At 46.3% G+C, this 15,486-nt stretch overlaps 1 protein-coding gene across 1 annotated transcript in view; it reads right to left on the reverse strand.

Annotated features, from left to right (window-relative positions):
• The window catches only part of LOC135223972 (nucleosome-remodeling factor subunit NURF301-like), a 216,067-nt gene extending 203,794 nt beyond the window's left edge, over positions 1-12,273 (reverse strand). The window contains exons 1-3 of the mRNA XM_064262894.1: positions 12,245-12,273; positions 11,659-11,899; positions 11,258-11,379 (exon numbers count right to left, since the gene is read on the reverse strand). Coding sequence (XP_064118964.1) covers positions 11,258-11,379; positions 11,659-11,899; positions 12,245-12,273 — 392 coding nt within the window. The remainder of the gene's footprint in view (positions 1-11,257; positions 11,380-11,658; positions 11,900-12,244) is intronic.
• Between the last annotated feature and the right edge of the window lie 3,213 nt (positions 12,274-15,486).

Below are 15,486 nucleotides of genomic sequence, written 5' to 3' on the forward strand. Positions count from 1 at the left end.
AAGAAAGCTTTAACCCCTGTTTTTTTACAGAGGACTGAAAAAGTTATTCCGCTATTTCATTGCTGCTCAGCGAGAAAGTCAGAGCTTGCAATGAAGGCAGAGAGTCTTTCAGTAATGAAAACACAGGGATTACTGCCTGAAGAACTACTTGTGGGTTGGATCAGGGAGGAAGTTTCTATTTACTTTGGAAGCAGAGCTAGTTGAGCGGGGATCAGGCGAAAATTTTCGTTATTCATTTACAATTCAGGGTGAACGTCTGTGATTGTTGGCCAGAGAGATTTGAATTGGTAGTTAATCCTCGACAGAGGGGAAACAATACCAAACCGAAAAGAATATCGGAGAGCAAGCAGTACCGAGGCAGAGCCATATACCACTCGCTATACTGAGTTGTTGCCTGGTAGTGCATTCCATGATGGAATGCATTCAGCTAGTACCATCGAGCACAAAACAGATACACACGAGCATCTGCATTTTAACCGAAATGGGAAGGAAGCAAACCCTCCTGTTCAGTGATAATACAAATGCTGTGGTGTTGTTGGGAAACCATACCACTAGTTATTATCTCAAAATAAAAACTGGTAACTATTGGGGGACCCGAAAGGTTTCAGATTTTATTAAGAGAAGGTATTATTTGTCTTGGTCACATACCAGAAGAATTAACTTACAGTTATGCACCCACTACTCGGACAATGCAACTGATAACAGAAGCATGTCACGAGAGATATATAGTATATTTGTATGTTCCTGTAAATCACACTCCAGCATAGTTCTTCTTCATTCATGGGACAAGAATAATGACTGAAAGTATACTTTCATTCTCTAATGAAGAGAGCGAAGGTGAAGTTGTACCAAAGGGACTTCTACTGTGATAGAAGGATACCAAAGAATAGTTCAAGCCGAACTGGTTGTTCCAAAACAGTCACACTGGAGGGGTGTTCAAACCTCTCGGTGCTATCCATCCTGAACAGATTGATGTATGTTCAGTAAGATCATAAGATTAACCAAAAACAGTCTCTCGGGATCAAACTCTGAGGAGTAGACTCCATAGAATTCCTCTTATTTCCTTGTTCATTCCTATAACCAGGAAGTAGAGGGAAAAAAAGGAGGATTGACTGTTCTTGCTCGCTCTTCTCTGAACTTGTGATGTTCTTACTCAGTTAAACGAAGCATTCATTTCCTACAACCGTTTCATTCGAGCGATCACCGGAAAGGCGCGAGTCCCCTCAGCGACTCACTCCTTTCTTCCACTCCATGTCTGAGTCGTGACGGTGAGCATACTTTACGTCACCGACTCTGGATGCACACAAATCCATAGATTTAAGTGCACTTGAGGAAACTGGCGAACGAGCGCGCCCGACACAGAACTAGTCTTAGGGGCAGAACCTCTAGGACTAGCAGCAGAAAGAAGTGCGAACCGAAGTTTGCGCTTCTACGGCTACTGATACACTAGGCCCAAGAACAGAGTGACGGTTCCTGTTCCCAAAGGAACAGGCGAGCTGGCGGAACATGCAACTGCCTTCTCAATTTGAGGAGGCAGACCCTTAGGTCGAAGACCACGTTATCCTACTGACCTAACGCCAGTCCTTCTTGCTCAACTCCGAGGTGCCTCCCCTAAGCTTCAGCGGGGCTGGACGGGAGGGAAATATACTTCCATGGTTCAAGGTAAGTATCGCTAGGAAAAATACAAATTACCAAGAATTTGTGATTTGTTCTGATGCAAGATACTTACCTCGAACCATTACAGTGGAGACTTACCCTTTAGGAGGAGGGCGAAGGTTAGGGGAGGAACGGCCCCAAAGGTGCTAGGTCAGAGGAGGGGCAACTGCTCCCCTTGGAACTCAACCCTGCTCCGTTATACTGGGGGTTGGTCCGGGGAGGTCCTAAAGCAAGCCTGGTGCGGGTACAACCAAACCTTGACATGTAAAACTGTGGGTTATACTGAATACCATACACACTCCCGCGTATCTTACTTGAGTATCCTGGATTCCTCACTTCCTCCGAAAGCCCAGGGGGGACAAGGAACAGGGGGATTATGAGGAAGAGTCACACACACACTCGCACACACTTCATACACACTGGCCCGTCCACCCCGAGAAGGGTGAAGGGGGGACCTAGACCTGTTGCTGGCCTGCCACCACGGGGCCAATCTCAAAGGCATCGAGCGACCTCCTCGTACAGTCTTTTAGATAGGGGGCAGGGCAGGGATGGAAAACTCCATGAACCTGAGATCTGATTTAGGGGTTCCGATTCTTAGCCACGAAGGAGGGGACAAACCTGAATGAGAGTTCTTTTCACCCCCTCGTGTGGGCCACTATGTACGACAGGCCATGGAGCTCTCCCACCCTCTTCGTGGAGGCCAGAGCTAGCAGAAACACCGTCTTGAGGGTCAGCTCCCTATCCAGGATGTCCTTGAGTGGCTCGAAAGGGGGCTTCCTCAGGGAGTCCAAGACTATCACGACACCCCAGCGGGAACCAAGCCGGCGCTGGGGGACAATTCTGCTCAAAGCTCCTTATGAGCAAGGACAGCGGTTTCGAGTTCCCCAGATCCAACCCTTTCAGGGAGAAGACCTGGCTTAATGCAGCCCTGGCTCCTTTGACCGCCAGAATTGACAGGCCTCTTTGTCCAACCTCAGGTAGATCAAGAATTCTGCGATGTCTGGGATCTTTGCTCAGAGGGGTTCCAGGCCCCTCTTCCTACACCAGGCCCCAAAAACCTTCCACTTTGCCTGGTAAATGTTAGAGGAGGACTCCCTCAAGTAACCGGACATGTGAGAGGCCACCCTCACCAAGAACCATCTCCTATTAAACAGCCGCTCGATAGTCTCCAGCCGTAAAGGGAGAGGGCTGGAATGTTCCTATGGAACCTCTTGAAGTGGGGCTGCCTTAACAGGTCTGGCCTGGGGGGCAGCTCCCAAGGCAGTAGAGAGGCCAAGTCTAGAAGGTCCGGGAACCAATCCCTGTCCGACCACCAAGGGGCCACCAACGTAAGGGCCGCCCCTTTCGCCTTCCTCAGATGGTTGAGGACCTGCCTGAGGACTCCGAAGGGAGGGAACGCGTACATGTCCAGGCCATCCCGTGGGTGCTGGAACGCATCCTCCCAAAACGCGGCTGGGTCTGGCACCGGGGAGCAGTACACCGGCAGTTTGGCGTTTAGCCTTGTTGCAAACAGGTCCAGGGATGGGGACCCCCACTTTCCTTTTAGCTCTCTCGCTACCTAGGGGTGTAGGGACCATTCGGATCCCACCACCTGACGCCGTCTCCTGAGGCCGTCGGCGATTACGTTTTTCTTGCCGGGAATGAACCTTGCCGTCAAGGAGGTCCCGAGGACTTCGGCCCGGCTCAAGATCTCCTCCGTCAATCCGTAGAGATCCCGTGATCTCAGGCCCCCCGGCTTCTTGACGTAGGCGACCACCGTGGCATTGTCGCACATCAGAGACACAGAGTGTCCTCCCACTGCCTCCTTGAAAGCTTCCAGGGCACGCTTCACTGCCTGTTTATGTGGAAGGTGCTTTCCTCTTGCGACCATATTCCTCCCGCCGAGAGGGACTTCAGGTGGGGCCCCCAGCCTAACTTCGATGCGTCCGTAAACAGGAGCATCTCCGGGGGCACTGACCCGAGGGGTACATCCCGACGAGAGTTTGCAGGATCCAGCCACCAACTGAGGGCCTTCCTTGCTGCCAGTGAGATGGGAACCGGCTTTTGAGGTGTTTCCTCCTTCTGGGACCACCCTACTTTCAGGTCCCATCGTAAGGGCCTTAATCTCAGCATTCCCTGGGGGGACTAGTTTTTCCAGGGAGACCAGGTGGCCTAATAGCCTTTGCCACTCCTTTGCCGGTCTCGGGGAGTGGCTCAGGAAGTTGCAGGCGATTCTTCGGCCAGTCTGTCCTCCGATGGGAAAGCTCGCCCCACCTCTGTATCCAACTCCATCCCCAGGTACACCATCCTGGTGGAGGGGACCAGCTGGGACTTCTTCCAGTTCGCAATGACTCCCAGGGTTTTGCAAAAGGCCAGGAGGGTGTCCCTCTGCTCTACCAAGGGCTCCTTTGAGGAGGAAAGGACTAGCCAGTCGTCTAGGTACCTGAGAAGGCGTATACCTTTCTTGTGGGCCCAAGACGAAACCACGGAGAACACCCTCGTGAACACTTCGGAGCCGTTGCCAGCCCGAAGCAGAGCGACTGGAACTGCAAGCTCTGGTCCTCCCACCTTATGCGCAGGTACTTCCTAGAGGACAGGTGTACCGGGATCTGGAAGTAGGCGTCCTTGAGATCCAGGGACATTATGAAATCCCCTTCTCTCATGGAAGCCAGCACCGAGCGCAGCGTTTCCATTTTGAAGGGCGTTTTTAGGATGTACGAGTTGAGGACCGAAAGATCTATGACCGGTCGCCACCCCCCCGACGACTTCTCCACCAGGAAAAGGCGTCTGAAGAACCCGGGGAAGTGATCTACCACCTGCTGGAGGGCTCCTTTCTCCAGCAGTGCTAGAACTTCTAGCCTTGGGGCCTCCCTGTAACCGGGGTTCTGGGGCTGAGAAGACAGATTGTCCGGCTCCCCTGTCAGGGGAGGCTTCTGGTCTAGAGAGGGGATTCGGTAACCATCCCTGAGGACCTGGACTGTCCAGGGCTCGGTTCCGTGAGTCTCCCAGTTCTGCCAACAGCTCGAGAGGCAACCCCCCACCGGTGGCAAAAGACACGGTAGGGGGCCTCGACTCCTACTTCCTCCTAGGGAAGCGGTTGTTACGACCCCTTCTGGAAGTAGAGGGGTGTCTGGACCTGAAGGGTGCCTGGGATGGCGGGAGGGTCCTGGGGGAGGGCTGAGTCCCCTCGTCTCCCCAGTTCTGAGGGACTGACTCCGTTGAGGGAGCAGAGAGGGTCCTATTCTGAGGCTTCGGTCTCTCGTTAGGTCTTTTCGGCACTGACTGACGTAGGGGAGGGACCCTATATACGATGGAGCCTTGGCTGGCCTTCCTCCACCAGCTTCTCCGGAAAGAGCGCAACCCCCTCCACTGGGGCGTTCCGAAGGGTCATGAGCTCCCTCTCTGGAATGTTCCTAGGGAGCTTGGCTAGCATGGAATCCCTCCTCCTCAAGACCCAGTTTGCCCATGACGAGACCAGTTGGGTTGTGAGGAAGCCCAGGGACTTAACCCGTGACAAAATCAGTTCCTTGAATTGGGCAAGAGAGGCCTCGTCCCTCAAGTCGTGTAGGGTGGAGAACCTGGCTACCGCCCCGGACCACAGATCTAACCATGAAGCCACGTGAATAGAGGTCCAAGCTGTGACTTCCATGGCCATAGCCTCCTGGTATGAGGAGACTAGCCCTGACACGAGCCTCTCTTCCGAGAGTCCGGGCGCCAGGGTCGCCAAGTTACCCTCCACGGATTTGGGAAGAAGAGGGACACCTTCCGGGGCATATAGCCTTCTCTGACTAGGCTTAGACGCTGGGAGTAGCTTAGCCGAGGAGTGCAAATGCAGGAAGTTACTCGACCCCGCTATGAGTTTCTCCAACACCGTCAGGGCCTTCTTCGTGTTGGTGGACCTAGGGAGGCTGAGAGAGGGCTTGGGATCCTCTGGGTCCCTGAACAGAATGTCCACAGCCAAGGATCTGTTGTCCTCTATCATCGAGCTGGCTCCTCTAGCCGGTTCATGGACCTAATAAGAGAGAGGACCCTCCTAAAAGTTGAACTCTCATCCACTGGACCTAGTTCCTCCAGGGCATTCTGGAGTTCTTCTTGGATGAGGATCTCTTCCTCAGCGTCCTGCGACGGAGGCGAGATCCCAGACCTTGGACAGGGGGAAGCTGGAGAAGCTCCCCAGAGAGGGACACTTAAACCCGGTTGTAAACCAGTCTCCTGCAAGGGGGGATGCCCCGAACGCCTGGACCGCCCCGAGGAGGAGCTCAATCCTGAGTGGTGGAGGGGCTCTGAACCCCCTAAGGAGGTATCGGCCCTAGGCTCCGTCCGTGACGGCGACAAGCGTGTGGGAACACGGAAGAGGGGAGCCCGCTCGGTCATGGAGGCCGACTCTATGGCTGACAAGACCGAGGCGGGATCCACCGGGACCGAGGAATGAGCAGGGAGGATGCCGGCTGGGAACCCCCCGTGAGGAACCGTCGTGGGGGCCACTGGAGCGGGGGCCTCCCTTGGCGAAGGGGGCGAAGGAGAACGCCGCCGCCTCCTACCTCTCCCATGATGGCGTCTCTTCTTGGAGGAGCGTTTTCTCCTACGGGAGGATTTCTCCTTCGAGGAGGAACTCGAAGAACTCACATCCTCGGACGAGTCCTGCCGTCTCTTGTTTCTCCTCCGGCGACTCCTGTAGCGGGTAGAGACCGGGGAGCATTTCGGCCGCTTCGGGGACACCCCCACCACAGTGGGACCACCCCGGAAGGCCGCTCCCAAGGCCACCCCCGGCTCCTCCTGCCCCCTAGACGGGAAGCCCCAGGACGGGAAGGCATTGTCCTCCATCGGGGATCTGCCCAGAGTACGAGGGGAAAAGAAATCCCCAACGGCAGGAGGGGGAAGGGTCGGAGCCGGGCGGGCGGCAAATTTCCCAAGTCTGGAAGAGTTTAGGGATGGGGAAAATTAGGACCAATCAAAGCGCATGGAGCTGATCCTTGACGTCACAAGCCACGCCTTTTAGCTACACTCGGTCTCATAGCCATTACTTATAGTCACATTGCCAAAGAAAAACTTCCCCATTTCACAATTTACAGCTTGTATGACCTATACATTTTAGTCAGATATATCGAAACATAATGCAACACCAATTAAAAAAACTATATATTCTTCTAATGAGATACACCGTGAAATATATTGTGTTATTGGCTTCACCCTCTTGGTAATAGTGCTCAGTCCCTCTTAATTCCTTCTCACAAAGTCGATATTTACTGCATAAATAATATTTTCATGGCAAGTGGCTGCGGCTAAATTATATACTTGAACATGTGTGTTTAAAGCCATTTAAAAAGGGTTGCGATAACACATGGGATGAATAAAAAATGTACAAGATGGTAAAATTGATGGTATGGTAAAAATGATGGTATATGACCTGTAATTAGCACTACAGACTACAGACAGGAGTCCAAGAACTCGCAGCACTTCGACTCCCATCATGAATCTTGGATTTTGAAAGTGAGTTTTAAAAGCATGGAGCATGGAACGTTTTTCAAGCATTACTGCCTGTTGTTTCAGGCTATAAAAAGGTATTATGTACAGAACTAAAATAATAATTGCCTTATGCTTAAAAGAAATGTGGAGGATACAGTTTTGATAACAAATTTATGTACCCCGTAAGGGTATACTGCCACACATGTTCAAATATATAATTTACACATGTTCAAGTATATAATTTACACCTCATTTGGTGCAATGTAGGCCTTACTTAAGGTTCTTTGCAGCGTCCCTCCTTTGGCACCTCGCTGCAACTACTTTCATTCATTTTACTGTTACCTCCGTTTATATTCTCTTTCTTCCATCTTATTGTCCACCCTTTCCCAACAATTGCTTCATAGTACAACTGCTTTGAGGTTTTCCTCTGTTACACCTTTCAAACCTTTTACTGTCAATATCCGTTTCAGCGCTGAATGGCCTTAGTTGCCCAATGCTTGGCATAATGCCAAAAATCTATGTAAAAAAATATTATGCACTTAATTTAAGGATACATTTGGCCACTGAGTGTGAGCTTGGTTGAAAATAGTCGTATACTCATATACTACCATTATCCCAAGCTTTAATTGATACATGTTGAATATTTGCATAAAATTATCTGTTGAAAGTTGGAAAAAAGTGTCATCCACATTTACTTTAAAGCATATCGCAGTTCTAATAAATTTGTGCATCAATTCTGCTCTAGTTCAGCTTAGTAAAGTCTACTGTAACTCCGTAAATAGGTAGTATTCTGTACTCCTATAATTGCTAAAAGTATTACATACTAATGAAATACTAATTTTGATTCTTTGCAAACAATGAATGACAAGTACGAAAGGTTTACTAAGAATATTAAATAAATTAAATAATTAGTGTTTTCTTTGTACACAATGAATTTTAAGCAAAAATCCTGTAAGGGCTTGCTAAAAAATATTCAATACTGAATTTTATTGTCACTTTTCATTTGTTTATACACAATGTATGAAAAGTAAAAAATCAAAAGCAAATAATTTTCAATAAAAACTTTTTATAAATTTGTACACAATGAATGACAAGGACCAATCAGGTAAGGACATCTGGAAGGTTTTATGAAAACAGAATCCACCTCAAAAAGGCAATTTTCTACTACAGCTTATCAAGTGCACCTTGAAAAACAACCATATTCAGATTAGCTACTGACAGGATGAGTTTGTCACGTAACTATATTTGGTTACATTAGGCTAACTTAGATCACCAAAACAACAATACCGTAGGTTTCCTTAAGGGCACATTAGCTCTTGAAATAATTTAATGAATAGAGCTGAAACTGTGTTCCTGTAAATAGTAGGGGCTATATCAGTCTGTCCTGTTCATGGCCTAGTTATGACCAGTATATTACTTTTATACACTGCACAGTAATGTGCATTACTACGAAATAGCATATGTCAATAGAAATCCGTAGAGTAAGCCTACTCCCTCTCTCTATTTTCCCCTACAAACAGGTCAGATACCATCATTTTTACCATCTTGTATATTGTTTGATTCATCCTGTGAGTTATTGCAACCCTTTATAAATGGCTTTAAACATGCATTTTCAAGTATATAATTTAGAAATTCGCAAAGTGAAAAAATTATTTACCAACAGGGAGAAGCCAATAACGCATAATATATTTCACGGTGTATCTCATTTGAAGAATATATTGTTGTTAAATTAGTGTTGCATTGTTTAGATATATCTGACTAAAATGTATTTGTCATACAAGCCGTAAGCTGTGAAGTTGAGAAGAAAGTATTTCTTCGGCATCATGACTGGCGGCAGTAATGGATATAGGACTGAGGAGAGAGCTAAAAGGCATGGCTTGTGACGTCATGGATCAGCTCCACGTGCTTTGATTGGTCCTAATTTTTCCCATCCCTAAACTCTTCCAGACTTGGGAAATATGCGGGCGGGCGGGTGGCTCCGTGACTGGGGTATACCGGCCCGTCTCCGGCCACGAGCAGCGAGCTCCGCTCGAGAGAGGGGGGAGCCGCAGTGAGGCAAGAGCCGTAGCGGGAAGCTCCATAGCGGGGAGGGACGGGTCCTCACGCTGCACCAATGCTAAGAGAGAGGACCAGGACGGGGTGCCATGTAACTGCAGCCGCGTCCAGCAGTCTCTCAACACCGCTGGGAGGGGGCAGGAGAAAGAACCTGTAGAAACGCAGGAGACTTCCTCTCCGACGATACCGAAGGTAAAGGGGCGCCCCCGTCTCTGCTGCTGCTGCTGCTCCTACTCCTCGACTCCCTCGAAAGCTTCACCGATGAAGCTTTAGGCTTCTTTTTCTTCTTAGTGGAAGCCAAATCCCACTGGTACGAGGGCCAAGAGGCGCACTTCACACACATGTTGACTTTCGAGCAAGCGCTACACGAATTACACAAAGAGTGAGGATCAATTAGAAGGGGCAGAGAAAAGCTTCACAAGCCCGGCCTTCAGGACCGGGGCAACGACGTTGAGGCTCCGAAGCCGACATCACACATATGCACGACACACGTACACAAAGCACACACAAGGAGAAAGGAAATGGGCTGGACACCGGACAAGCAGGGGCGTATGCACGCTCCTGCGACCAGAGAAGGACTGGCGTTAGGTCGGTAGGATAACATAGTCTTCAACCCCTAAGGGCATAGGCCTGGCCTGGGTGCGGCGTATGACCAGTTTTTTCTGATCGGACCCGGATCGACATCCAGAATCTCCACTGTAATGGTTCGAGGTAAGTATCTCGCATCGGAACAAATGATGATTCCAAAGTGGAAAATGACGATACTTGACGAGCTCTCTTCCTCCTCGACTTATCCAAATTCTGCATGACTTCTTCTACAGGATGAGGTACATTTACCAGAAGGAATAGTTAATCACAGGGCAGTGACAAAGGCTTTGTCCAGTGACGAAACTCCAAAATAGCAGCGATAAATGAATACGATTTCCCGCAAAGGAACAGTACACACACTCGGGGACCAATATCACAGCATGCTATGAGTCACAGGTAGAATTCCAAGGTTAGGACAGTCAACACGAAGTGATATCCAACCATCTACTGCTGTAATCAACTATCACCACTGTTAACCTGTATAAAAAAGAAAATGATATTGTTATAATACAATAAAGTTTCATGCATACTTACCTGGCAGATATATACATAGCTGGGACGACGGAGTCTTAGCTATGTACATATCTGACAGGTAAGTTGATTGTATGAAAATAAGATTTTAAAAAATAAGGATACTCCTCTCACATCCAAGGGCACCACCCTCTGAAATGAGAAATCCCTCAAACACCAACACAACACGCTCCCTTTTCTATCTTCGTCCGATACCTAGCGAAAGGACAAAGGAGAAGAGGAAATACCAGAAAAACAAAGGACAAACTTCCTAAACTTCCCTCAGTAACTTCATGCATAAGCATAAACTTCGGATGAATACATGTTTTGTCCTAACGTTAAAGGGTGAAAATATGTAATATGGGTGTTGGCACACCCTTGCCGCCAACCTTTAACACAAAGCAAAAAGGCAGCTAACAAGACTATTGCAAAAAGTGGGTTTGCATATTAATTATTAAAGTCAATTAATTATTAATATCAAACACAGTATATACATACTGAATCAAAATAACAAATTAAAGATTCCACAGGGAAAAATTGTAATTAACGCCTAGTCAGCAAGAGCTCACAAACATACGTCTTCATCAGAAGGTGGCCGAAAGCAAAGTGGAGTGTTTACATCCGGGCAAGCGGGCCTACCTGCCTACCAGACGGTAGTTATTGACTAGCCACCTTGTTCAAGAATTTAACAGTCTTATTCCAGCTACGCTGAAAGTAATTGCTTATGTAAAGGACCAAGGATTTGTATATAGGAACAGCCCCTTTTTATTACTTAAATCACCTCAAAATTTACTGGCTCCCTCTGTTCCACCTTCAAAAATCGTCCCAAGTGCTACTATCAGCTATTGCAATTCTTTCATAGCCTTTTCTACCATACTAACATATCTATATCATCAAAAATGAATAAATTTAGAATAAATTAATCTAATAATCTAAGAACTGTCCTGTAATGGATGCAAATGCAAATAAAGATACTGTGCCATCCCACTGCATAAAAACTTACATGAAAAGTCTTCTCACTAAGAACCAATATTTACGTCCATGGCGATCAAATCCCAAAGGATCTTGCCTACATAGGTTGCCTGAGGTTTCCATAGGAGAGATACAATCAGTTACTCCTTCAACCTGCAATGAGAAAATCATGTCATAAATTATACAAAAGCTTCCCTAACACAACTAAATAAAGTAGACTAAAATTCATATTGTAATTTCAGTAATATCTTTATATTTGCCATACACATAATAAATTCTAAAAACTGTACCTTACATACGACAATAATATACGTATGTACAATGTACAGTATTAGGGAATAATGTATAATTAATTTTTCCCTAATACTGGAAACATATTTGCTAGTAATGTAATATATGGTAAAATTACATTCATGTCAAACATAAACTTACTTGATGAGCAGTACAAACACTACAAGTCCAGTCTTCCATTTCTCCTGGTATATCTTGCAGCGGTGGGTCAACACAATCTAAATGATACACAGCAGAGCAAGAATCACAGCACAGTAAGTCACCAGTTTTATGACAGGCACGGCAATGGTCATCATAACGTAGTTTACCTTCACTTAACAAGTCCTCTCTTACTACTGATGTCTGAAGGAACTGGTCACACAAAAACTGTAGAACTTGCAACCTAAAAATCAAGAATTCATATCAATCAACTTCAACCATGAAAAAATAATTCCGTTTCAAAACAATAAACAATCCTAAAATGGGGCCATATGCATTCTTGGAATAATCAACTGATATTAATACCTTCTAATTGAATTTCTAAATAATGTACAGACATAAAGTCTCAAGCTTAATTTTTATCAAATTCTAATAAAGAAGAAAGTTGTTGACACATCAAGGTCTAAGGTTATCATCTGACTTCTCCTGTAGGTATACCAGATACCCAAGTAATAAAGGTAAAGAAATTCCTTTCAAAAAAGAAAAAATGTACTCAATAATATATAATTCTAAAAGAAATTTGTCTAACACTAAAGCAATATGTACTATATCATACATATAATTAAATTAATACTTTACATAATTTATAGTCAAACCAAAATGTTGTGGCGGGTGACGGAAGGTTTTTCTCGGACTACTATATCATTCGCAGTTAAGAACATTTTGGTCAATTTACCCCTAAGGAAACCGACCAACTTAAACCTAGAGCCTCAGCGGTAAACGTGGATTAAGTGCACAGATGGAATGTTCGCTCCGTATTTATCCCGGATTTTATTTCCATTTCTTCTAAACGTGACTTTGATTAACCATTGAGGGTGTGCTAAAATGGAATATGGACAATAATTAGATGGCTTGACATTATGGCATTACAAGATCTGTGATTATTATTTCCAAAAAAACATTCAAAGAAAGGAAAATCATTAAGAACAACCAAAATTTACTCTTTCTTTCTTTAGAAAACGAAGTACAGTAAATGACAGATTTATCCTCTGAGGAAATAATCTTGGGAAATCTACTAGAAGGTCCATCAGGTCTGGAAACCACTCTTTAGTGGCCAAAACGGGGCAATTAAAATCACTGACACATTTTTGTGTGTTAAAAATTTGTTCAGAACCTCCCTTATCATTCTGAAGGGAGGGAAGACATCAAGGAACTTATCTGACCAACCAAGTAGCATTGCATCTGTTGCATATGCAAGAGGATCTGGTACTGTCACAAAAAAGGCAATTGATGGTCTTCCCCACAACTTCCATTGTGACTCAGACTATCAGATCTACTGTCCATTTTGTGGGGATCACTTGATTGCACCTACTCAGCTGATATGGTAGGAAGTTGAGTTTCCCTTGCACAAATCTTGTTATTGTTGTTGTCCAATTCTGTTTGGCCCATAGAAGTAAGTCTCTTGCTGCTTCGCACAGTAAAAAGGAGTGCGTTCCCCCTTGTTTACCGATGTTTGGCAGTGCCATGGTGTTGTCTGAGTGCGCTGCTACTATTTTGTGGTACACTTCTGTTGCAAACATCTTGAGTCCTAGGTGAATAGCCCTCAGCTCCTTCATACTTATATGCAACTCCTTTCCTTCCTCTGACCAAATCCCTAACACTTCCTTGCTCTCTAGGGCAGCGCCCCAGCCTAAGTCTGACGCGTCAGCATAGAAGCTCAGATCGAGGTTCTGAGCATGAAGAGACTTCCCCTCTGTGTTGCTGGGAACACGAATGAATCAGGCTGATTTTTCTGTCCCAACTGGCCCCCAAGATAAAACCATAATACTCTTATGCATAGTCTCCCTAGTGACACAAACTGCTCTATCAATGCCAATGTCCCAAGCAGGCTCAGCCACTTGTTGGCCGAAAAACTCGAAAAAGACTAGAGTTCAGTTTCATCCCCAAATATAGTATCTCTTGAGACAGAACCAGCGGAGTCTTCTGAAGGTTTATTAACAAACCTAAGTCCTGCGTCAGCAGAAGTGATCTCTTTAAATCCTCCAAGCACTGTTCCTTCGTCTCAGAACAAAGGAGCCAGTCGTCCAAGTAGAGTGCTATTCTTATCTCTTTTAGATGTAGCCATCCTGCTAGAGGTGCTAGAACCCTGGTAGATTTGATCTTGAAAGATGAATCTTAGGTACTTCCTTGACCTCTGATGTACAGGGATGTGGAAATACACATCCCTCATGTCTATGGATACCATCCAATCTCCCTGGCACATTGCTGACAGATTGGAGTGATTTGTTTCCATATGAAACTTTGTCATCTGCACAAAGACATTTACAGCGCTCATATCCAATATACTGGTCTCCATCCACATGTCGACTTTGGAACTACAGAGTCAATTGTAAAAACCTTCAGAGCGCTCTTCCGTGACTACCTCTATCACCTTTTCTCAAGGAGGGAATGTACTTCCTCTGCAAGAGCTGAAGACCTCTTTGAGCCTTCCAAGTAGGCAGTCAAGACTATGGGCTTCCTGCATAAGGGAAGTTTTTATTGAAATGGAATCGAATACCTGAATCTCAAAAACTTTTATTACCCATGATTCTGGGCCCATCTTCCTCCATTCTTCCCAAAATTGTTGAAGCCTGACACATACTGGAGCACAGAGGATGTTGTCTACACTTTTTAGAGGCAGGTCTAGTTGTCTTCTTCATGGTGTGCAAGCTGAAATGGACGTTGCCTCATGTTCTGGGGTTTGCTCTTTGCTTACTCCCAAGGAAGGAGTTTCTCCAGTCACAAAATACACGTACCTCCAACTAAGAAGGTGAGATGGCTGATAGCTTAAAACAAGCCCTATTTTTCTCTCTTGTCTGCTAACCAGGTGTCAACTTCACGAAGTGCCTTCTATGCTGAAGTTGATAAAACTATCTTCGATAACCTGACTGAGTCAGACTGAACACTGAACTGAAGTGTCAAAGCTGGATAAGCAGGAGCTGCTAGAGAGAAAAAGGCTGGGTAGTTATGAAGCAAAAACTTAGCAACGCTGCATAAGCTGTCGAAGGAGATTCTTCTTCCAGTGCTTTATCCTCCTCCTCTTCTGCTGACGACACCAGAGACAGGGATATGTTCTTAGAGGGTTTCAGAACAGAAGGAGGTTTCTTCAAAAAACCCAAAATATCATCCAACTTCTGCTGGATCAGGAGCCGGATCTACTACAGAAGGTACTTGCTGTGCCACCAAATTTGCTGTTTTCTTGATCTGGTGCTGAACTAGCCGAAGCAGCAAAAGAGCAGTCATGATCCTTCCAATTAGTAGGTGGTGACTGGTGCCTGGGAGTTCCTGGCTGCTCTGCTGCGACTGTCCGCTCAACAGTCGCTGAGCATTATACTGCTTCCAAGTGTCTGGAAGAAGCTGGGAGCTCAGGCGCCACTGAACATTTGGGTGCTTTACTTGGTGTGTGGGAACCAGCTGGCATTCAGTGACTGCTGCACTACTAGGCACCAATGAGCACTTCCGTCTATGAACAGGGACAGAACATTTGTGGGAGAACTTCTCCTGGCTGCTCCAAAAACTTCTTGCACGGAATTGCTTGTGTAGAAGATACGTCCGCTGTAGACTTTTTCAATGGTCTGGAAGTGTCACTGTAGCACCACTGGCACCTCCATTCCAGAATAGAAGTCTTGAACTCCAGGAAAGACAGTTCACTACTGCAAAGATGCCTTTCCAATGGCGGTCTGCTGTCATGTCATCACATGGGATTTAACGACAGGTGAAACTGAGGGGGCCCACTGTCTGTGGGCAGACCCTACTGACCTCCCTTGGGCTTCTGGTATGGCTTCTCTCTGG

This window comes from Macrobrachium nipponense, chromosome 10 (assembly GCF_015104395.2).
Source record: "Macrobrachium nipponense isolate FS-2020 chromosome 10, ASM1510439v2, whole genome shotgun sequence".
NCBI lineage: Eukaryota > Metazoa > Arthropoda > Malacostraca > Decapoda > Palaemonidae > Macrobrachium > Macrobrachium nipponense.